At 41.5% G+C, this 25,655-nt stretch overlaps 1 protein-coding gene across 3 annotated transcripts in view; it reads left to right on the top strand.

Moving 5' to 3' along the window:
- The window catches only part of glcci1a (glucocorticoid induced 1a), a 40,712-nt gene extending 16,285 nt beyond the window's left edge, over positions 1-24,427 (top strand). For 2 of the 3 annotated variants that reach the window (XM_039819735.1, XM_039819733.1), the window contains 5 exons: positions 11,277-11,429; positions 16,268-16,420; positions 17,775-17,985; positions 20,535-20,655; positions 20,737-24,427. In XM_039819735.1, the coding sequence (XP_039675669.1) occupies positions 11,277-11,429; positions 16,268-16,420; positions 17,775-17,985; positions 20,535-20,655; positions 20,737-21,052 (954 nt within the window). In that variant the 3' untranslated portion in view covers positions 21,053-24,427. The remainder of the gene's footprint in view (positions 1-11,276; positions 11,430-16,267; positions 16,421-17,774; positions 17,986-20,534; positions 20,656-20,736) is intronic. The other variant, XM_039819734.1, reaches the window with a different exon arrangement.
- The last annotated feature ends 1,228 nt before the right edge of the window (positions 24,428-25,655 follow it).

The following is a 25,655-nucleotide window of genomic DNA, read 5'->3' as shown; positions in this document are numbered from 1 at the left end:
CTACTGCACTACTTGAAGAAGTGACCACGCCCTATTAGCGTTACATACCCGAATCTCCGACCAAACTGTCTGGTTCATTTGCATTGTTGGTAATACAGCGGCGGGTTTTGACAAGGAAGAGGAACGTGTAAATGACATAAATTAAAACTAATGTAAACTAATGTTGGATTAAGTCATGAAATATGAGGCTGATAGCACAGTCCTGCTGATTAACGTGACACATCTCTTTCATGACATGTATTTGGAATAATCAATAACACATTTCACATTTAATCTTTGTATTCACACATACATGGAATTGGTTAAATAATCTATCTAAGAAACAGGGTGTTAACACAGCATAGTTGCCATATTTCCTTATACTTCAGCTGATGGAGCATGCAGTCTGTCTGTCAGCAGCCTGAAGTAAATATTAGTTTTTCTGGAGGCTGTTGGATGTCTGTGTTGAACCAACATTTGACAGATACACCTCTGTTAGATTAAAGTGTGGTTAATAATATCAGTAGCCGAATTGGCTAGCGACAGGTACATTTTGTGCAGCTCATTATTTTTAATTGGGCCCACGTGTTCAGTCTGGTTACTGTTGCTTTGCACAAACTGCTGCTGCTCTTTCTGCCAGCACACACCGCTGTAAAACTAGAGGCCTCAGAATTATAACGGTTGATCATTTTAAGACTTATAATTTTGACTTGGACTGGACAAATCGAATCATCACCCATGTATCATGAAAGAATTGAATCAGGACAAAATCATATCGTCCCAGCCCTAATAGCTAATGTACATTTGTACGTACATGTATATCTTACGTCAGCACTGCAGCAAGAAAACAAACTGCTTCACCCGCTTACTAACACTGTCAGCAGTTGGAATAAAACTGCCACTCCTTCTAGAAGTCAAATCTGAACATACTGAGAATAAACAGTTTAGAAATCATAGATAAAAGACACTTATAACTGCAGAACTGATAGTTGTCTGTACATCCGTTGCTACACTGCAAACAGGAGCTGCTAATAGCTAATTCAGCATACTTTAAATGGTGCCACTATGACAAAATGAAACAAATATAGGCAAAAAGAAATGCTCAAGGTGTAGCCCAGTACATAGCTCACTGAATTCACAGCAACATTATACTTCTCTTCTTTTACTTTTTACCTTTTTTGTTTACCCCTATGCTGTTACACTGTTTAACTATCACTATGGCTCTTCTTAGTCTTGGCATAGAGCGATTCTTGTTTTTTATCGATGTTCTCATCTCTTTGTATTGTTGCTGATGACGTGTGTTACGACAGGCCTTTTTAGGAGCCGTTTGTTGGTGTTATGATATCAGTTTAGTTTCATTTGAGTGGTGACCTGATACTGACATGTGACATGAGTGCACATGTGCAATGCTTGACAAGCCAGATGCACATGTGTGCATGGGAAATTCATGACGGAGGCTGATTGAGGAGATTGCTTCTGGCTGGAGGCAGTGGGAAACTGGCCTCACGCTAACGGGTCGCAAACCAGACGCTAGCACATGTCGAAACACTGGGAGGACGATAAAGACTTTGCTTTGTTGATGTCCCACAGCCCGGTAAATGGTTACGTTATTGAATCTATTGATTTGTGAACAGCACACGATTATGTCGCTTTTTTCGTGTGGTGATTACAAGTTTTAAGAAGGAAGCGTATTTCGTGATCACAACGCGACAATGGTAGGGAGTAGTGTGAAAAGCAGAAGATCTGCGTAGGGAGGATGGTCGGGGTGGTGGATGGTTCAAACAACACAGGACTTTCACCCCGGAGACCGGGGTATGCATCCTGCGTGTTGCAGTTCCTGTCCTCGTTATTCTCTTCCTAACCACAACCGTCCCGCTGTTGTTGGCGTTTCATGTCACCGTTGTTGCGTGCCACAGAGACCGCGGATCATGTCCAAGCGCCCGGGGATCGCGCCCCGTCCGTCCCGTTGTTGTCACCGGCGTGTGGCGTTTAATTTCCCCGTTGTGGCCCTGTGTGGCTGTCCATCGGTCCGTCCCGTTGTTGTCACCGGCGTGTGGCGTTTAATTTCCCCGTTGTGGCCCCGTGTGGCTGTCCATCGGTCCGTCCTGTTGTTGTCCCCGGCGTGTGGCGTTTAATTTCCCCGTGGCAGTTCGTGAAATGGTAACGTTCGAAAATCGTGACCTGTACACGAATCAGTAAATAAAAATAACGTGACTATTTACGAACTGGCGTGAGACCGGGTTGTGTCCCACAACCAGTCTTTTGTAAATACTAGAATTGGTTCGATACCATTTTTTGCTTATCGATTCTGATACCTGAACTATCGGCCAATACCGATTACTGATCCGATAACCAGTGTGTCATATATTTTATTATGTTTAATCAACTGTATACTACTATCCTTGTATGGATGTGATACAATTTCCATCTTTGTGGTACGGTCTGGCTCAGGTTAGTCTCCTCATGTTAAACGCAACAAGTAGGGAAAAGGAGAAAGGGGGATTAATGTTGGCTAAGTTAGCCTTTAGCAGCGGTGTTCTTTGTTGTTTAACGAGCCCTGTTAGCTTAGCCGGTCGTAACACATGACACTCTTGACTAAACACGGTTCTAAATTCTATCAGACCTACCAAAGTTTTGTATATGGCAGAAAAGATGAAACGGTAGTGAATGACTTCAGGCTGTACAATCTCACACGTTTGGTATACGTCTATATGGTGCTGATGGTTTACAGCAGCAACAGACATCCTCTGAAGCTGCAGCCGGCGTGGCACTATCAGCCCCTCTCAGCTCCACCCTGCTGATACTCTGCAGCAGCAGGGAGGTGGCAGATAACGCTATCTCACTCTTAACTACCCACTTCCCCTCTTTGCAATGGCCATAACCTCGCTGCAATTTATGGTCAGCCAAGTCCCAGCTGGCTCCTCTCCGCCTCCTGCAGCAAAGGAAACAATAAGGGCCAGCCCGGATGACAGCTCAGGCCTCACTAATGTGTGCACAGGCAAGTTACTGAGTTACAGGGCTGCAGAGAATCAGCGCTGACACAGATTCCACAGATGTCAATAGACAAACTATAAGGAGGAAGAGGAGAGGTGACAGACCTGAGCAGTTTTTAAGCAGTGCTTAAAAGAACTGCAGAAATATTAGCATGGATATTAGTGTGCATAATCTGATTTATCTGTTTAATCCAGTCTGTATCTGAATCACAGTATGCCAGAGTAGGTGTGTTTTTGTTTAGCCAAAGCAAACCTGGTCTTAGTCAAAGCAAACACTAACTTTAGTTGTCAGGGTTAGGGTTGTTCTGTCATAGTTGGGTTAAAGCTGATGTTGAAATAGTAACACTGAATGGCTCTTCTGGGTATGCTTATGTTAGTCGGAACACTAATACCACTCCTGTCTAATAGTGCGTTTGATTTACCTCCGACGTCGAAAACCGGAGCTGGGAATGCCGTCACACCCAAGTGGACTGCATTCCATTAAACTACGTCGGATTCCAGTTGATAACAACGCATTAGTTTTTTGTTCATACAAACACTGTAGCAACATGTGCACAGATAGAAGTTGGACTGTACTTTGTGTACGACTGATTTAATGATAAACAATTAAGGCAGAAGTGCTATTCAATTCAATTTTATTAATAGTATCAAATCATAACAAGAGTTATCTCAAGACACTTTACAGAGAGAGTAGGTCTAGACCACACTCTATAATTTACAAAGACCCAACAATTCCAGTAATTCCCCCAATAATGCTAATAAACGGTATATAACTACAGCTTTCACTACTGTTGATGCATGGAGCAGCCATGTTTGATTTTGAGGTCAGCTTGCTCGGGGTACTGTGAGGTTCTCCGACTTCCCAACTCTGAAAAACGACTTCAGGGGCCGTGTTTCCGAGTACAAATGGAACGCACCATTACTTGAGTTGTCTCTTCTGTCATAGTTGTGTTAAAACTGATGGTGAAGTAGTAACACCGAGTACACCGGTGATTCCAAAAGTGGGGTCCGGGGACCCCCACGGGTCCTGGAGGGAGTTCCAGGGGTTCCCCAGCATCCCTAGTAACATAATGACATTTGATCATGGGTTTTATTCACATTCTGTAATAAAACATCTAAATCAGATAGGGGACCCTGGGACGAAATCTTATCAAATGGGGGTCCGCGGTGTAGGGGTGGGCGATATATATCATTTACAATAATATCGTCATTGTTGTGTTAACGATGTGCAAATTGACATTATTGAGTGTTTAAATTACTTAGGAAAAAACACTTCAAAACACGTATTGGAACCAATTGGAACGCTACACATTCACTCATGTCAACAAAGATGGCGGCGCACGATTGTGCAGCGGCTGCTAGCTCTCCTGTCGGTGTATATTTATACAAGTACAGCCACACTGAAATAATCAATATAGGACTACGATACAGCACAGCCGTTACGAGAGCCTTCCAGGCGGCTCATAACATCCCGGAGGACATAGCCAGACCGGCCGCTCCAGGTTGTTGTCAGTACTAGCACGCCGAGCTATCTACCGGCAGGATAAGAAAATAATTCCAGAGGCGGAACGGAGGACTGCATTTTTGTGCACAATGAATGGAGTACCGACCGCAGGATCGTTGCCCAGCACGTCTCACCTGACCTGGAGCCCTGTCAGTAATATACAGGCAATTTCATTTACTACGAAAACAGCACACTGCCGTCTACGTAGCCCCTGATGCTAACGTTAGCACAAGTTTGGCTCACTGCTAACCATAGTGAACAAACTGCAGCGCGATCACCTGGAGGAGACTTTTACAAGGTGTCCTTAAAGTCTGTACTCCCCAGCTTTTTTCCAGCATGTAGATTGTAGTGTTAATTTCGTCAGACGAGACGAGACTAAATATGTTCGTCAACGACCTTTTTTTCCATGACTAAGACGAGACGATGACGAGACTGCGCCAATGTCCAAAAACGCTGACTAAGACTAAATTAACATGTATTATTGTTGACGAAAAAAGACGAGACTAAAATGTTTTGCATAAAATAAAAACAAAGATAAAATCTCTCTTCATTTTCGTCTACAATCGTATTCTACTTTTTCATCATGAGATAGAATATTCAGCTGTTACCGAGACCCGTGCTACGGCACCCACAGGTGCCCTAACGAAATTATCTACCGGACCGAATATAGCACCGCAGATTTTGGTGCCACTTATAGCCTGCGCTTCTCTGTGATGCTCCTAAACGGACGTTAGAGGCAACCGAAACATCGCTGCATGGGGCACTAGTTAACACTACACTTGGCAGCAGGTAACGTTAGCATACCGTTAGCTAGCAGTTGGACTAAACACGGTTACAATCATTGACATATATAAAAGGGTTACAATGCTGACAGCTAAACGGTGTAAAGGTTTGTCTCTATTTCACTATGTAGGATTCCAACACGAGACGTACGACAGTCTGTAGCTGCCGTTGTCTGAAAAACAACACATATGTTGCGTTCACTTGAAATACGCGTCGCCTGCCGGTTGTGCTGCATTTATTTTATTGTAAAATATCCTTTTCCAATGCAGTGGTTGTTTTTGTCGTTTACTGGTGAAATAAGGAAGAGGCTCAATATTTATATAACTTTATATAATTTATTTATTTTTATAACTATTTGACTGAAATGGTTATCAGAAATAATTTATTTTAAAAAAAGACTAAAATGTTTTGACTAAAACTTGACTAAAATGGCGAGACTTTTAGTCGACTAAAACTTGACTAAGATACCTTGAGTTCTCTTTTGACTAAAACTAGACTAAAATGACGAGACTTTTAGTCGACTAAAACTTGACTAACAAAAATGTTTGGCATAAGACTAAGACTAAATTAAAAATAGGTGACAAAATTAACACTAGTAGATTGTGCTACTAGAGGGAAGAACACACTAGACCATGTATACTCTAACATCAAGAAAGATACAGAACTGCACCTCTCCCTCACCTGGGCCAGTCAGATCACATAAACTAATCCTGATCCCAGCATAAATCCCGGTCAGCCAAGTAGAAGGACTATCAGAACCTGGCTGACACTGCCCTATCCCAGCTCCAGGACTGCTTCCAATAAGGACATGGTTGTGTGCAATATGTTACAGAACAGAGCCCTTTGTTTATTGTTATGATTTAATCTTGCTTGTATGCTGCACAATTTACATTACAGCAGAGGTGAACGACTGAATGTGTACTCAGAGTTCAATGTTCCTATACTAGTTCAATTAGTTTTAGTATAGTATTAGTATATAGTCTTTGAATAGTTTTTACTTGAATACTTAAATTTAAAGAATTATTTTAAAGAAAATTAATAAGACCTGTTTTCAATCTAAATTGGTTCCCATTATCATCATCAGTGATTAAGTAACTCTGACTTTTAAAAACACATTTTTAAAGGATATCGTCTAATTATCGTTATCGTCAAAATCTGAAAAAATATCGAGATATTATTTTTTGTCCATATCGCCCACCCCTACCGCGGTGTAATTCAGGTCAGTTTAGGGGTCCTTGATATGAAAAAGTTTGGGAACCACTGCTACGCTGTTCAGCCCTCTCGGCTTTGGTGGTGACATCAAGCTCGTCCATCTGGTGACCCACAGTGCTCTTTAACTTATGGGAAATGGTGTTTGGTAAAGGATGCTAACAACAGAAATATTAAATAAAACACACACACACACAATTTTTATTCATTATTGAATTGTATTTATTTTGACAGTATTATTTTTAAGTATCTGGTTTTCTGCCTTCTGTTACTGTAGTTAGTTTTTTTAAGAGTGTATATAGCGAAATAATCTAAGATGAAAGGGTCATTAATTAACCAATTAGGTTAATCTTCTCTCAGTGAATGGAACTGGCTCAGATTTCACCACCTGGCCTCATTGTGAATCTTTGGTTATATGATACCAATATATAGTTATATTGTGGTTAGGCCTATATGAAAATGACTGGTGATAATCAGAGAAAAATTAGACTTCAATAAAGCTTTAACCAAAGATTATTTTCAATCCATCTTTTCCAATTGAATAGATTGATTGCATAAATTGTCAGATAACTGAAAAATGCCCATCACAAGTTCTCAAAGACCTAGTCTATATCCACGAAGTTCCACTTCCGGGATTGCTCTCGTTCTGCCAGAAATTCCGCCGGATGTCACTCTTTTTGGATGTCTGTTTTCGGATGTCCCGTTACCTTCCTCTTTCTTCGTGTTGGCGTCAGATCTCTGCAGGGTAAATCCAGACAGCTAGCTAGACTATCTATCCAATCTGAGTTTTCTGTTGCACGACTAAAACTACTTTTGAACATACACATGTTCCACCAAAACAAGTTCCTTCATGAGACTATTTAGCAGAGGCACCGTGGCTCTGTCCAGCGCTTAGCGCCGCCTGTGACGATTGTGATTGGTTTAAAGAAATGTCAATAAATCAGAGCACGTTTTTCTCCCATCCCGGAATGCTGTGTGGACTACACAGACCCTCCTCCGCAGCGCTGTGGAGGAAGGTCTGGTAATGCGAGACTATCAAAGACCAAGGGGATGTCTTCAAAAACCCTTGTTTTGTCCGAAGCGCTGATACTTCCTTTATTTTCAGTTGCATCTTTGTGATTTATAGCAGAACCTATTTGTATGTTTAAGTAATCCATAGTATTTCTGTGTAAAATATTGAGCTGCAGTGTAATGTCAGAGCTCCAACAGTGTGTGTTATACAGACAGTCACTCCACTGTATGTTGCAGAAAACCTGAGAAGTGCATTGCCTGAGTGAAAAAGGAGACCAAAACTTGCAGGACACTGCACTGTGTAACTGGTTCAGTGGCCCAAATTTAGGGATCACATAACAGCCAGTGTCAGACAGAGCCTGCATTGATAAGCACTGCATGTGTTGTTTTGCTACAGTCAAGAAGGCCAGTGTCACAACTGTGTGAGGGAGGGAACATGTATGGACATGTCCTAAAGGGCTGGGAATCTCTCTCTCTCTCTCACACACACACACACATATGTATACATATATATATATATATATATATATATATATATATATATATATATATATATATATATATATATATATATATATATATATATATATATATATATATAAATAAATAAAACTGTGAAGGTATTTGTTGAAAAATAAAATGAACCTGTCTCTGACTGTGCAGGCGATGCACTGGTAACAGTGACATCTGGTGGACTTGTATTGGGTCAAAGGAATGCATCTCCATTTTGTAGCTTTACTTCCTATTGAGAAAAAGGAGGAAGACAATCCCTGCAAAGCAGACATTTTGATTTGTCTACTAATAACATTATCAGTTGCTGCAATGCATGTCATAATTGCTGTAGTCTAGGGCTGCAGCAATCGATTATTTTAGTAATCGAGTATTCTATCGATTATTCCATCGATTAATCAAGTAATCGAATAAGAAATACTTTTGTTTCATTGAAGAGCAGTAATATACAATTAGTTTGGTTTAATTTTTGGAAAAGCAACATTTTTATTGCCTACATTGCTTACAATACAATAATCATCTCTCAAAAAACTAAACATATTAAGTGCATTTAAGTGCCATATTACATTGTTTTTAAAGAAAACATTTTCTGAAATGCAATAACAACCTCAAACTAAGGCATACATTCAACATACATAAACATTACCTGAAGTTGTGCAACTTAACTTTCAGAACTACAAGTTTCAACCTGAGACTGATCTGGATATAGGCCTATATGTAAATATTAGTTATACTCAACCTATTTTCATTAATATTTGATTACAATGTCACACAGCTCTGTTGCACTTATGCTAGTAGATCGTTGATCAGCTGTTTCTCTGTGAAGACAGAGAGTGAGAGAAAATGGTGTGCAACAATCAGCTGTTTTTCTGAAGAGATAGTCAACAAGTCAGCTCTTTAGATCAGATCGTGGTCATCACTACATATTTTCTTGTCTTTGATTTTGGTAGTAGTTGTGTTTGGTGTAGTTTCATCGTCCATACGACTCTGTAATTTACTTTTGTCCGCTTTGTGGAATGGAGGATTAAGTTAGACTCCATGTTTTCTGTCAAGATGCTAAAGCATTGACGTTGTGCTATTATTGTGGTAAATCAGTTTGATTTTGCAGTAGACACTGTACAGAGTTTTCGTTTGAACTGATTCCAAACTTTGGACACTTTCTGTCGTTTTTTCCAGCCTGTTTCTTCTCTTAGCCCTTCACTATTTACGCTGTCTTTCTTCATTTTGTAATCTGCGGCATCAGTCTTCGTGGCATGTGTCGCCAGCAGCGTCAGCCCGGTGTGCGACAGTAATAATCATCCGTGCGGAAACACTGAACGATACAACGTTTGTAACAGTGATTAAACAAAGCTTCGAGGCAAATCATTTTGCATCAAGGATTTTTAGTAATCGAATTATTCGAGTTACTCAAGGAATCGTTTCAGCCCTCCTGTTGTCTCGTATTGCCAGCTCCATCTCCACAGCTCTGTGGAGTAAGGTCTGGCTACAACCCACATACATAATGGGATAGGGGATAGCTTTTCTGTGTGACAAACAAGATACAAGCACAGCAAAACACAACAAAGTAACCCCCCCAGAGACAAGGAAAAAACAACCACCACACACTAACAAATAAGTAGCTAAATAAAAAGATAATCTTGTAACGGAGTATATTCGGTCAACCTTTATTTATCATCGAGAGATCATTGAGGGGTGGCGGCGACCCTCATTTACAATGTCATCGACTCATTCTTACAAACACAAATACAGAACAACAACACAGAAAGTACAGTCATAAGAATTTGAATATGATTTTAATAAATAAATTAGGATAATAGGGATGCAAAAGAAAATACAATTATCTAAAGCAGTTATAAGTAGAAGTGTGCAGGTTTACAACCAAATTTCTCAATTGTCCAAAAGGCACTATTGAGTTGATTTTAAGAAAGTACTGTAATTTGTCCCAGGAGTCAGGTGCACTAAAACTAAATCCAGTTTTTCCAAGTATGGGAGCGAGCTCGTGGAACATGAAGTAAAAGCCAGCAGAGCGGGTCTCATAATGTCCCTGAGTAACAGAGAAGTTGTGTAAGGTAAGATGACAGTTTTCCAGTAAGAGCTTATAGATAAAGAGATACCAATGTCTTTCTTGGAGAAAAGACCACCCAACACTGACATATAAAATACAATGATTTGTACTATGGGCATGACTGGGAATCTTAAGGCAGAGTGATAGATGAGTCCAGAGATTTAAGAGTTGAAGATGATGCATGTCTGTAAATTACATCACCATAGTCTAAGACAGACATGGAAACTTCCCTTTTCCTACAAAACATGGGAAAGATGCTTTTGTTTCTGAGAGTCTGCATACAAGATTATTAATGTGAAATTTCATCAATCAAGATGCCAAGATATTCATATTCTGTGACTCTCTCTACCGGAGGTCCGTTCATAGTGGAATATTAAGGTTAGAATAATCCATAGTTCTGGCTCTGGAAAAAAAGCATACACTTTGTTTTATCAGTGTTATCAATCAAGTCTTAGGTCTTTAAGAGCCTCTTGCAGAATATCAAAGGACCGTTGTAAGTTTTCAATTTCTAGATGAACAGAATCAGCAACATGATACAGCACTATCTCGTCCGCATTCAGATGGGCATTTACCAAAAATGATCGTTACCGACCGACCCTTCCCCTTTAAGACAGGTGGCCATGTGGGCAAAGTGTGTATGTGACGTAACTTTAGTCCGACGGGGTTTGTTATGGGAAGTGATGATGCATATATGTGTGTGTATATGTATATATATGTATATGTGTGTATATGTATTTATATGTGTGTGTGTGTGTGTATGTATATATATATATATATATATATATAAATACACATTGATTTTTTGGGCCCAATCTAAGGTTTAGCAATAATCATGCCATATTCATTTTGTATTTTTTTTAGTTTAATATTTTTCAATGAAAATGCGAATATTGATTCAAAAAATGATCATTCCCAATTTCGTGAATCATATCGCAATCACAATATCAGTCAAAACAATCGCAATTAAATATTTTCCTCATATGGTGCAGCCCTACTTCCCGGACCACTGTCATTACATTCTCAGTATAAAAGAGCCAGTTTTTGATAGTGGGAGCAGCAGCTGCTAGCACAGTTACAGAGCTCACACAGCAGCATGACTGTGAACACAACAACGTCTGATGCTGCAGGAAACATTTTTATTTTAGAGCTATGTATGGACCTGCCTGCTAAATGTTTATGTCTCTCTTCTGTCTCCTCCTGCTCTCCTGTGTGATTCCGACAGATTGCGAAGCTCCGGCATCAGCTCCATCGCAGTAAACAAGGGGGACGCCACAGTAAAGACAAGGAGCGACTGTCCCCCCTGCAGTGCAACACCATCACCTACACCGCCCTCACCAGCACTACCAACCACACCTCCACAGCCAGCCACGTTCAGGTACTGTTCTTCAAATATAGTGATTTGGAAACATTGCAAACTACACCCATAGTAGAAGACATGTATCTGTAGAAAGAAGCATCAATTTAAGGGAGTCTGGTATGTGTGCAGTAGGGGTGGGGGAAATTTTTTTTTGATTTTTATTAATTTATTTATCAAAGATTCACCTAAATATTTTTGTTTTATACAGTACAGCTGATGACGACTACATCATATCCGTTTTCTAACCGAAAGCAAAAAAAATCCATGTTATGTTCCTCTTTACAAATGAAATAAATGTCAGCCTAGTCTATATCCATCGCGTTCCACTTCCGGGATTGCTCCGGTGCTGCAGGATATTCTGCTGGATGCATGTATTTTCTGTTTCCTTCCTCTTTCTTTGTGCTGGCGTTCTAAACTCTGGTGGATTTGTGAGGACTATGGTTAACTGCTCCTCAGATCTCTGCAGGGTAAATCCAGACAGCTAGCTACACTATCTGTCCAATCGGAGTTTTCTGTTACACAACTATTTTGCAGCGGCTCTGTGCGGAGTTTAGCGCCGCCCATGCCAATTCTGATTGGTTTAAAGAAAGGCCATTAAACCAGAGTGTGTTTTCCTCCCATCCCCAAATGCTGTGTGGAGTAGCCAGACGCTCCTTCAGCGCGCTTTGGAGGAGGGTCTGGCAAAGCGAGACTAATGTCCGACTGACTGACTGACTGACATGTGATGTGCATTCTTTTTAGAAAACAATTTGTCTTTTAGGTATGTCTCATGATATATTGTCTCGCAATAAATTAAAATCGCAATACAAATCCAATCGGCGCCCATGTATCGTGAAATAATCGAATCGGGACAAAAGCATACCGGCCCAGCCCTAGCGTGCAGTCGTCTCACAAATGGGGGGGTTGGGGAGTTTTGGCTTTGACGTTGCAGTCGTGAAAGAGTAGATTAATGAGATGACATGCTATCAACAGGTATGTATAGCTGGATTGGTTGAAAATGAAACAGTAAAAATCCGTTAGGACTGTAAGGGTGCTTTGACACCTGAGCAGTTTTCTCCGTTTTAACTAAACCCTGGAGCATTTTGTCAGATAGTCCGGTTCGTCTGGGGGGGATGTGAAAACTCATTCCAACTCTGGTGCGAAACTTTGGTCCGCTTGAAAACGGAGGTCTCTGTTAACTAGAGTTCAGTTCACTTTAGGTGAGAATGCAAGTTTTTAAAGCCTAAAATCCTTTCTGATATTCCATTATATCCTTCATACTTTTGCCAGTATGTTCACGAAGTTGGTATTAAATTTCATTCTAAATGGTATTAAAGAGGTCTTAAAAAGTCTTAAATTTAACTTGTGGAAACCTGGGGCTACCTTGGATTCCAACCTGTGGCCCTTTGCTGAATGTCGTCCCCCCTCTCCCTTCCCCCTTTCCTGTCTTAAAAAGAGAAGTAAAAACAGCATGCCTGTCAGGTTCTTGTCAGGCTCGGTTCCTACTCTCTGGTTCAGACAGAAACATACAGGCTGACTCTCACTACTGTCACTCCCATGTAGAGCTGGAACAGTTCCAAATGGTGCTCTACAATTAATTGTCTCAGAAATAATTGCAATCAACAATATAATCGCCTTCAGTCAAATTATTATATTAGTAAAATATGTAATTCTTTCCTTTTTAACAAATCTTTTGGTTATATCACTATCATGTGACCCAGATAATATAAAAACACAAGTACACAGCCTATGAAGTAAAAAACGCCTCTTTATAATCATGAAACATTTTTTCTAACTGTGTCCCCCTCCTTGTCATTTTTGTTGCTATGAACGTGTTTAGGGTCAAGTGCCAACAACTAACAGTTGAAATAATAATACAAATATATAGTCCTCTGAAAGAAAAAAAGGTGAAGGGTGGTGATGGTTATTTAATCAGCGGGTTTGTCAGCCAGATTAGCTCAAAGTCCGACCAATCATTACTTATGTAATTACAATTTGGCATATCTTAACAAAATCAACAATTACCATCAACAGTCATATCCCTTAGCACCTTAGCTAATGTTAGCCATTGTGGTTAATAAAAGAAACCATGATTATGTAAAAAAAAAAACAGCACAATAAGACCCACTATGTATTAGGGGTGTGCAAAAAATCGATTTATATTCGAATCACGATGCAAAATCAATTCATAGAATTACAAAAATCGATTTTTTTAATTTATTGTTTGCTACTGCAATCACATATGTAACTACATTTACATACTGTGAATCGTTTTTTGAATCGAGAATCATTTTTGAATCGAATCTTGAGCCATGCTCTGGTTCCACCGGCTCCATCATCCTCGCCGCCACGTGGCTTGCTGTTTGGCGACATCTGCTGTTGTCAATGTATATTGTTATTTTAAAGTCTCGACCTCGGAAATAAGAGGTCATCTTTTTCAGACATATTTCAAGGGGAATAAACCTAATAGGCAGGGTTATCGATTATAGACACTGGAAGAGAGGAGGCCCTGTTGCTTTCTAGACGATATATTTATTTATTGGGCAGTTGGTCAGAATGTATTATGAATTGTATAAAAATCTTAATGAGTCAACTGTGATAATCCACTAGTAACTTCCAAAATGTGTTTTAGATATGATAAAAACCAGCCAGAGCGCTGTTCCCTCTGGTGTATTCCCTGTCTGACAGTACCGTTGACGGTCACTCATCTCTGTCTGCTCTCTATTCTGCAAACTCCTGTAAAGTCACATTTTAAGAGACTAAAGGCCAATTCATGCTTCTGCGTTAAATTGACGTTAAGCCTGACGTGCACCTCGCGGCGATGCAGACCACAACAACTGTGATTGGTCTGCTCAGCGGTGGCTTAGTTGCGTTGCATTTCCCCATTGCGACTTATGTCCTGGTTCTCCTTCTCCATCAACAAGATGAGATCAAGGAGAGGGTTAACTTCTCCTGCTCCAGATTTCTCACCGTGGTCAGAAAGAACAGGGGAGACACTCTGTTTCTCTCACTAGGACTCTAGAGTCACTACTCACTCTGAAGATAATCACCGTCACTCTCTCACTCGCTCTACCACACACACACGCACACACACACACACACACACACACACACGCACACACACATGCCGGCCCTGCTATTCTCTTAAAGAGATTGACGCACACACCAACGCAGAAGTAGAAACTTCAGGCTGTTTACGTAGGCTACGGTGAAAGCTCTGCGTGGAGCCTCCGCAGAACCATAAATCCCACTTAAGGCTGCGTTCACACACACTCAGGCGCTCATCACACAGTCTGGCAGAAACGCAGGTCTTTCCAATCTTTTTGAATGGTGGTAGTGCAGAGGGGAGCTGGAAAACACCGCAGCGGCACACCGTCCTGAGGCGGTGAGAGAGTCCCGAGCAGGAAACCGGAGACATCACTGCCTCTATCGCAGCCACAAGAAAGTTTTAAAACTCTGAGGGACAGTTTGTGTAACCGCTAAATGTTTCCTCAGTCCCTCCGTCTCTTTTCTTTCGCTCTTTCTCTGTGAAATGAAGCTGCTTTCAAGTGCGGCCAGAAATGTTGAAATCTCTAAACGTTCTGACGGAAAACAATTTCTCAAAGTTGGAAACACACGTCCAATCGGACTGAGACAACACTGTCATCTGAAGGCTCTTATGTGCTCAGTCGTCATTGCTCTTGCTGCATCTTATCTATTCTTGTGTTTATGTTTTGCCACACAAAAACGTGTCACTCTGACAGAGTGACGGGAAGCCGTGGTCAGCTGAGAGCATGAGTGAATCAGGTGGAAGAGCGGTCGCCTACCATTCGGAACGTGGGTGGTTCGATCCCTGGCCCTGCAGTCCCATGTCGAAGTATCCTTGGGCAAGACACTGAACCCCAAATTGCTCCCCATGCTGCGCCATCGGAGTGTGAATGTGTGTGAATGTTTATCTGATGAGCATGGCAGTATGGCAGCCTCTTCTACAGTGTATGAATGTGTGTGAATGGTTCCTGTACTATGTAAAAGCGTTCTGAATAGTCGTTACAGGTAAGACTAGAAAAGTGCTATATATTTACAGTCCATGTTTCTTGCACCAGTTAATATTGCGAGGATGTTAAAACAACAATATATTGTGCAGCCCTAGTACCGGTGATTGAATACTATGAAAATAGGACAATCAGAATATATAGACGGCGACCCAAACTTAGTTGGTAGAAAACATTAATACATGATATACAGTACATTTATTTCTTCTGTATCATTTCTACAGTCATGATAGTGCACTGTCACCATGAGTAGCAGTTAATAGTGTGCACGTTATACTATTAGTACCACTTCCGGGATTGTTCAGGTGCCGCCGGATATTCCACCGGATTTAACTCTTTTCGGCCGGATGTCTTTGTGTTTTGATTTTAATCTCCGGTGGATTTGTGAGGACTATGGTTCACTGCTCCTCAGATCTCTGCAGGGTAAATCCAGACAGCTAGCTAGACTATCTGTCCAATCTGAGTTTTCTGTTGCACGACTAAAACTACTTTTGAACGGCCCATGACGATTGTGATTGGTTCAAAGAAATGTCAATAAATCAGAGCACGTTATTCTCCCATCCCGGAATGGACTAGCCAGACCCTCCTTTGCAGCGCTCTGGAGGAAGGTCTGGCAATGTGAGACTATAGTATTAGTATCCAGTGTATTGCATGGAATGGGTGCATTCTGCTTTATTACAGCCCCTTACTCATACATACATTCTACGGTGTAATTACTGCTATAAATACAACACGGCACATTGTATCAGAATTGGCAACAGTTCATATACACAAAGCCTTGGCCAGGTCGAAAGGAGGACAAACTTTTTCCTAATCAAACACCCTGTATCTGTGTGTGTTCTGCAGCAGTTTTCCATGTCGAAGTCCGCCCAGATGCCGCTGTCCAACATCACAGTGCCAAAGCCTTCCATCTCCAGGGTGCCCAGCAGCATGGAGGGCATCAACCACGAGCTGGAGAAGGTCTTCATCAAAGACAACGGAGAGAAGGAGGAGCTCAAGGTGGGGCTAGAGTATCAGTAAACCTGTGTGTTACTCTTCTTTTTTTGTTTTTCAACGATTTTTTTAATTGATTCTTTTTCCTGGAATCGATTTTCTTTTGCCAATGATTCACCTAAATATTTTCTGTTTATACGGTACCGCCAACGGCGACTACATCATATCCGTTTCCAGCAAAACGGAGCGAAAGCAGAAAATCCATGTTATGTATGCTATACTTCTTTACAAATGAAATAAATACTTATTAGGAATGTTTCATGATATATTGTATCTAGAAGTGTATTATTCAACTTTTGTTTTTGTTAAAGAAGGAAAAGGAAATCCCAATAGTCAATACTAGTAATGGGCGATAGAAACGATATGCAATATAAACGATACAAAATTGGCCTGCGATAGAGATCGCAATAATGCACGTTGATGCAATGTACCCGCAAAATGTAGAGCCACAAGCTGTAACCGGCTGCAACGCATCATCGTAATCTTGAGTAAACATGTCTGAAAGCAAAACGGAGGAGCTGGTGAAAAAGACCGGTGCAACATCCATTATTTGGACTTGGTTCAGATTTAAGCCGCTACACCGGAGCTGTGGTCGAGCCGTAGACTACCACGGAGCCTTTCACCAGCCTGACCATTCACTATATGACGGACAATTGGAATCCTGGCAGCCGGTGCTTGCAGACGTCGTAGGCTACTTCCCCGCTGAACATACGGCGTGTGTGTGTGTGTGTGTGTGTGTGTGTTGTGTGTGTGTGTGTGTGTGTGTGTGCGGGTGTGCGCGCGCGCGCGCAAGTCTGTGCGCAAGTCTGCTCTATCACTGTTTTGCGCTTTTTACTGTCTATGGCATAGCACTACTGTAAAGAAACTTTTATACTATACATTTAAGAACCAAGGACTTTAACTAAGTGTAGTGCCTTTTAGAATGGTTTGCACTAAAGGAAAGAAAGCCAATACTTTAAGCTTTTTCTTTGTTAAAGTCTCTGCAACTAGTGTACTTGAATTTTATTTATCTGCAACATTATGTTGTATAATTACAGTTTTTTTTTCCTCAAAACGACATACTACGTTTCTTTCTCTTAAAAAAAAAAAAAAATACATTTAGCAGTTTGGCTTTCCTTAGGGTCTATGTAACCTGTTCTGAAAGGGTTCTATATAATTTATATATCGTGATATATATCGTTATCGCAAGAGGCTTCAATGTATATCGCAATATGGATTTTAGGCCATATCGCTCATCCCTAGTCAATACTATCGCAATATAAATCAAATCGGCACCCATCTAGGGGAGTTTTGGCTTTGACATTGCAATCATGAATCCTGTTCTTGTTCCGTGCTGTCTGTCTCCTGACGGACTCTGCAGTCCCTGGAGGTTCCCGATGGGCGGCGGGCACCCTTCCCTCCCCAGCAGCGCAGCAGCAGCACCCGCAGCGTGGACACCCAGACTCCCTCAGCACCCGGCCGGTCCAGCAGCTGCTCCAGCCTGTCGCCCTGCCCCTCGCCGGCCTGCCCGCCAGGATCACACGACGGCAGTCCTTACTCCACAGAGGATCTACTGTACGAGCGGGATAAAGGTACAGAACATCACTTTAGCCCTTATTCCGAAAAAGACAATATTCAGATTAAGCTGTTTGCATGGCTAATGAGAGAAAATATATATTTTCTTTTGGGCATGCATCTCTACCGCAGCCCTGCAAACTGTTGGTTGGTTGGTTTGTGTACAACAACCATAGCAACGCACAGAGCTGACTGTAAGCCGTAAACAGGCGAGAGGCAGTAAACTCTCGCAAACTGCAGTAAAAAACCCTGATTAAGACGCATATTTTTAATGCGCTGTATACATGTCCAAAAAATGCTTTTAAAACCGAATAATACCGGCATATCCCACATGTCTTAATCAGAAAATAATTTAAAAAAAATTGCTAAATTGGGAAAAAGGCCTTATTTGGAGTACCCACACTGAATGGGCTGTTTACATGACCTGAATCAAATTCGGAATATTGTCATATTCAGAATAATGGGGGAATATTTGTAGAGATGCACTGATTACAACTTTCTAGGCCAATTCCGATTTTCTTGGAGTTAGGCCAGCCAATACCGATTTTAGCCGATTCCGATTTCATTTTTTCTAACCACTTTACAGCACACACAAATATTTATTATCTATCTTTTCTGTAATAGAACATTTTGCACAGAACATAGAACATTTTTTGAACAGATAATGGATCACTATAAAATAGAAGTATATAAATTACTCCTGGTGTGGGAAATTCACACACATCTAAAGAGCAATGTTAGAACCATTTCCTTCTTTTCACATCTGATATCACACTGAAGAAATGTGATTCTGGTTTTTGGTGTCGTCCCTCCACACCCTACTTTTTCCTTGCAGGTGTTGCATATTGCAAACTTGTTATCTTCTGCTCACACGCTGAAGAATGTCCAAACAGCTGACATGTTGCAGGTTGATTCCCGAGGTTCCCTACATGTGCGAGAATAGAGCCTACATGTGCGCCACACACGGCGGAGAAGTTGAGAGAAAGGAAAAAGAGACCGTGCTGTCGCGTCCGTGTGTGCGTGCGTCCTTGAGAACTGTGACTCGTATAACTTCTGTTGTCAGTTAATTGTAGCGCTGACCGGCATGAAATCGGCATATGTCAGACTGACCTGCTGGGCGCCGGTCATGGCCGAGCACGTGAAAACCAGCCGATTCCGGTCACCGGCCGGTCTATCATGGCTGGTTCATGTTGTGAGACCAGTCCAGTTATAACCACATGTTTTTGGTGGATCCCTGAAAAAAACAATTTTAGAAAGGCGTGCATCAACTTAAATCAAGTGTAGACTGAATATGTCTACTCTTTCCATGTTATATCCCACAACAGTGTTATGTAGCGGTATTATATTCACTGCCTTAGTTTGATATTTTTACTTTCATAGCCTATATTCTCTAAGCAGGTGACACATTATTAGCTACATTTGAAAGAATGTGTGTTTTCCACTACAGTATGTTACTTTTGCTGCTTAAAAGATGGACTTCTTATAATGATAACTATGATGAGCACTTTGAGTGACACAGTACAGTGTGTTGAGTAATCAGCTGTCAATTTGTCTCTTCTTGCCACAGCGGTTTTCTTAGCTGTGACATATTATTGTAGCTAATGTGCACAGAATATCAATATTTCAAAGATAAGTTTGGTCATATTGTATATGTTTCTCCTTGTCAACAAATCAAGTATTAATCAGTACAAAACCTGGTGCATCTTTTTCCTCTGTGACACACGTTGACCGTGCATGGTCTGGGCTTTGACCTCGTCCTGTTTAAGATGTAGGCCTCTGTACTGTGTCCCCTGAGTAGAAACCAATGGGCTTAGTGCTGAGTACCACACACAGGTTAGGAAAGTCAAAGTATTGACAGTTGGTTTTGGTCTCTTCACGGAATTTGTTTGTCCACAGCAATTACTCTGCAACAAATCAAGTGTGGGTTGTTACTGGGGGTGTTATCATTATCCAAATCCACGGTTCCATTCAATTTTTTATTTAAACATTTGTTTTCAACAGGGACACCAATGTCACAATAAGAACCATTAGATGGCAGAAGGGTACTTTGCAACAAACTGCAATTGATTGCACCGTTAAGTTAACAAGGTGCACATGAATGCACCATGGAGTCCCGTCGCAGTAGGCTTGGGTGATCTCTAATATCCACTTTACATTTAAACCTAACCTTACACTAGTTCACTTAAGCGCTCATAGCCATCTCCTTTTAGCGACTTTCTTGCTAATCCTACGGTTGTTCACCGGTGTTAGCTCTGTTAGCTACTTGAGTTTAGACTCTGGCAGCAGCCATGGTGTCTGGAATAGTCGAGCTGCAGTTACCGGTAAGCTAACGTTACCCTGTGTCTTTGGCTGCATGCTATGAGCTGGTAAGCTGTGCTGTGTGTTGTTGTTTTTCTTCGGACGACCGCAAGTAAATCGGAAGCTCATTTGGATCGATTTTCAATCAAAATCGTGTAACCCCTAGCGCATCTACTTTATGATTTTGACGAGTGGTGGACATAAAAAAATGCTCCAGAAGTGATAGAAAAGCTGCCGGTGTTGATGGCCTGTATCTATGTGTTCACAGACAGTGGAAGCAGCTCGCCGCTGCCCAAGTTCGCCTCCTCGCCCAAACCCAACAACAGCTACATGTTCAAGCGAGAGCCGCCGGAGGGCTGTGAGAAGATTAAAGCTTTCGAGGAGATGAGGTATGGCGTGTTTAACACTACCTCTCTGCTGCCTTTAGGAATGTGTTCCCCTCACTGACACCGCATCATGTTTCTCTGCAGCTCAAGGCAGTCCACATCGGCGTCGGTCCCCCTCTTCTCCTGCCCCGACAAAAACAAAGTCAACTTCATCCCGACGGGCTCGGCGTTCTGCCCCGTCAAACTGCCCGGCTCCCTGCACCTCATCCCGGCCTCGGAGCCCGAGGAGGAAGAGGACAACGCTGAGGCGGCCTCTGGCTCGGACGCCCAGGGGGCCACGTCGCTCTACGGGGCCTCCACTCAGGTCTCGGCGAGCACCAGCACAGACGACCCCCCGGAGCCGCCCGGCTGGCCCTCAGAGACTGCAGAGCCCCAGACAGACAGCCCGGCCACCAGCTAGACCTGAGCAGAGCTGGCCTCTGACTCCGGGGATCCACACTTGCGACCGCCAACCATCACCACTGACTGTCCCACCAACACCTCCCTCTGCTCTGCCAGGGGGAGCCTCCGTCTCTCTGTGCTGACCCCTCCACCCCCCCCTTCTATCTCTGCATGACGTAGCAACAATGTTCTGAATAACCACCGCCGCCGCCACAAAGACTCGCCACCTTAATGTTCTGTCCTGCGTAACGTCTGAGCTGGTGCTGGCAGGGAAAGACGCCGATGGTTACAGGTTATCATATGCAGGCATCGAAGGGAAGATAGGGAGCGCGATGGATGGGGGGAGGGGCATGCATTTTAAACTAGTAGTATATTTCTGATTAAATTATGTGTTGTGTTCTGTTTCAACATTCACAGTATGAATAAGCTCTCTAAACATATATATATATATACACATATATCTCAATGAAAAGAAAGAAAACTGCTTGTTTTAAACTGTGTATTGCTGTGTGTATGTCTGTGACAGGGAAAACAGCTGTACTATTCAGGATTCTGTTTACACTATCCAGGTCACATTGTTGAACCCTGTCTAAAAACAAATGCAAAGAGAAAAATCATTTGGGCAAAGTGGGAAAAAAAAAAGACAAAATGGCCTCAAATTGGTTGCACAGTGTCTGCATCTGGCCTCGCTTCAGGTATTTCACAATCAGAGTCTATACTCAGGTAATTTGGAATGTATGTCCATACAAATATCTGCAGAACAGATTCACTGTCATTTCTTCCTGGTTTTCTCATTCCCATAGCTGACTGCTGACTGGTGGTGGGATACTCTACCGACCACACACACTGTGACTGATGGCATTAATGGCTGTGTGGGCGTGGGCGTGGGTGTGGGCGTGTGTGTGTGTGTGTGTGTGTGTGTGTGTGTTGATAGAAGCGTGCTGGACAGAGACTTGGATGATGTACAGTCTGATATTTAAGCCTGCAGACAGTGTTGATTGGCTCTCCTGAGCCTGTTGCCGGGGGACCAAAGGTGGACACGTCTGCAGCACCGTCAACATGGAAATACAATCAAACTGAAGCATATGGTTCCTTAGAGGTGCAGATTGGAGGTATAGTTGTATAAACATTTTTCTGAGATTGAAATCTTATCTTATTTGATGAGTTAAACCTCAGTTTTCTTAGCCAAAGACGCCGTTTTCTTGTGCAACTTAACCTGACTAAATCAAGACTATAGAGCCAGAGGGATACTGGAATTTCTGAGGCTGATATCAATATGTGTGAGTTTAAAAAGCAATATATTGGCCAATATTTGGTTTTTGCTGAGAATCCCTTGAAGAATTCGGACCAAGATAACTACAGAGCAGGACATTTCCAGTTTGAAAGGTCTCTACCACCGTCCATTCAGCCCTAATGGTAAGGGCGTAACTTTGGGTTCAACCTTGGGGGGGGAGGGTGGGGGGAGGTCCTGCGACATGTCAGCATGTATTGAAAAAGGCGACAAAACCAGACAAAAGCAACAAAAAACGTTGAAAAAAGCAACAAAAACTTGGGAAAAAGGCCTTTTGATTATTGGGGGGGGGGGTTATTCCCCCCCCATCCCCCCTGTAAATTATGCCTTAGCCTAATAGCCTAACATTTAGCAAAGAGAACAAGAACAGCGGTTTACTAGACACTGGGCCAGTAGCACCCATCCAGCCTGCTGTGTTCAGACCGAGCATCCAGAGCTACGCTACATCTGAAATAAAAAGGGACTCTTCTTGTGGAAGACAGGATTTCTGACAGCAGGAGGAAGAGTAGAACTGTGTTTTTATTTTATTTTTTTACTTTTGAAAGCTATCTAGGTTTGAGTACCAGTAACAAAACCATGCCTTATTATGCTTTATTTTTTTCATTTGACAAAACAAGCTCCAGTTCTCAAATGTTTAAAGTCGTCTAAACACACACAGTTACTGCACTTAGCACAACAAGTTTGCCTAAATAAAATACAGCTTAACCCTTATCTAAATTGAAATACAATTTCAAAAATAATGATTTAAAGCTGCACTATTCAATATTTTTATATCTTAAATGTGCAATGTGAGTGTCCTAGTGAATTTGGAGTTCTCTGTTCTATTGAGCTTTTCTTAGCCTCTTTTAGCTCATTGTTTTGGTTTTATGTATGTACTAGTTAATAAGGTAAAGAATATGTTTATGTTGTGTTTTCAGCTTGTTCTGCTGCCCCCAAGTGGCCAAAAGATCAATTAATGCAGCTTTAAAAAGCAGACACTGCCTGATAAAAGAATAAGAGAAGAGCATTACAAATCGGAGTAGGAATTCAACATTAATACAGTTTTACGTTATTAGTGCTACAGACCCGGCAGCACTTTTCTGTCAGTACCAGGGAAGTATTGAGGTTGGATACCCAGTCCTAGGTAACAGTACATGCAGCCACTGGATTTGCACAAGCTTAAAATGAACTATAGCCATACATGATGAATGTTTGCACAACTCTTTTAACTCCAATCTGCATATCCAAACTTAGACTGTTCTGATAATCCAGATCATTTCTATTCCATTAAATGCATTCCATGAGATTTTAGCAGCCAAGACATAAATAGACTCACGATGATTCATTCCTAAAATATCTCTCAGCCTTTGAAATCGCTGTGAGAGACTAGCTACTGCACTGAGAGATGTTTGGTTTGCAGATACGGTCGCGCCTTCATGTGTTTGATGCACAGATAAAAGGATCACACTGGCCTGCCTCCCTCTCACTGTCTGTCTGTTGTTACCGTGTTGTTGTAGGCTCCCTGATGCTCCCACCAAGCACCACAACCTCAACGTCTCATGTATCCTCTCTAGGCTGTTGAACAAGCATCACTATGCCCAAGTGTAAATGATCCACAACTTTCATTTGCAAGAGTGAAAAACATAACCCACGTTTATTTTGATATCTGGTGCGCTTGAGGAATCCCTGCATTGGCGCTCCTTTCATATTTTGTATATATGTGGCTTTTAAAGAGGCTCAATGCAATGTTGTGGTTTTCTTAAGACATGTCAGCACCTTACCAAGAGCTATGGCTTTCCCAATGTCCCACCTATACTCGGCATTGGTAAACTAGATGTGTGCAATAACAGGAAAAAAAACAAAAAAAAACTGTGTTGTCCGTTCTTTGACACAAAAAGCGTCTCATCTTGCATTCCTTTGGTTTTGAGCATGGGGGCTGGATCAGCAAGTAGTTTGTTGCTAAAGCCATCAACTGATACAAAACCAGCACTGAGAGTGACCAGAGCACATCACTGGCAGGTCAGAGTGTTCACCAACTCACTACATGATACTCCTTGTGTAACCTGCAGTGTCAAAGTTCACGCACAATGGCAATAAAAAAAGAACTATTGGTTGTTTTGTCCACGTTTTAGTGTGTGTGTGTCAGTGAAGCATCACTACGAGCTCTTTGTACATGTTGACAGCCACTGTGGCAGACACACACACTCACACTCAAATCTGTGATATGTAACATTATTCCAGCATTTATCTTATGAAATAACAGTAAATATAATGATAAAAAGAGCAATAAAGAATGTTGAAGCAAACATTCAACTAAATATTGCACATTCGATTAATCGGTCTTCATGATTAGCTCATCGCATTCTTTCAAATTTGATTTGATTTGAAAACGATCAATCGTCGAGCTCTAGTTGTAGCAGATGGTTATCAATCAAAATAGATTTTAAAAAAGCCTTGGAAATGCTTTAGAACACGGCCCACAATGCACAGCGTCACAGGCTACTGTTGGCAGCTTCTGCAGGTAGGTATGTCTGGAAACTTATTATAGTTCAGTTTATTTTATTAAGCAAACTGATGTAAAAATGATTGTAAATGATTCAAATAAGGATTCCCATGTTCAAAAAGGAGTAGGAAGAAGTTTAAATAAAATTTCTGGTCCTACCCCCTTCCCAAGTTTAAATAAAATTTCTGGTCCTACCCCCTTTTTTACTGACATACAAACAATTTAATTCTTCAATTATGTTAAATGTATCCATACACATACATGCATATATACCTACTTAAACGCACATATACACATGCATACACATAAACACATGCATACATGTACACACATGCATATGCAATTTTTTTGTCTTTTCCAGCTATCACCTACCGGTGTCCATGTTTCATCATGTCAGTTAAATCAAACCAAATAATAACCCATACAAACTGGACAATATATAACCCCAAGAACAATACAGTCGGCAGATTTTCTATGCTTTATTCTGATAAAATGTCAGCCCACTTAAAAACTCCTGGAATGATCCTGCTGATGGGACCAGGTTCCAGTCTGGGTCACTTGGTGTTGACTGTGAAATCATATAGTGTGTGATATGCAAAGGCTCTAATCTGAAGTCTTTACATCCAGTCGCTGCCAGTTGTTCTGTTAAGACATTTTTTTAAATGTATTTGATCGAAAGCTCCAGAAAAGCTACTAATTGGACCTTGTAAAATATTACAAATTAAAATAACGAGTTGAAAGTACAAACTGGTAGAATAAAAATGTCAGTTATTGGAGACAGTGTTGCATAAGAGTCACCAACTGTCGAGTCCGAGTCAAGTCTCGTGTCCCCAGTGGTCGAGTCCGAGT

The sequence above is a fragment of the Perca fluviatilis genome, chromosome 13 (genome assembly GCF_010015445.1).
Source record: "Perca fluviatilis chromosome 13, GENO_Pfluv_1.0, whole genome shotgun sequence".
Taxonomy (NCBI): domain Eukaryota; kingdom Metazoa; phylum Chordata; class Actinopteri; order Perciformes; family Percidae; genus Perca; species Perca fluviatilis.
This window is presented reverse-complemented; position numbering and strand designations above follow the sequence as displayed.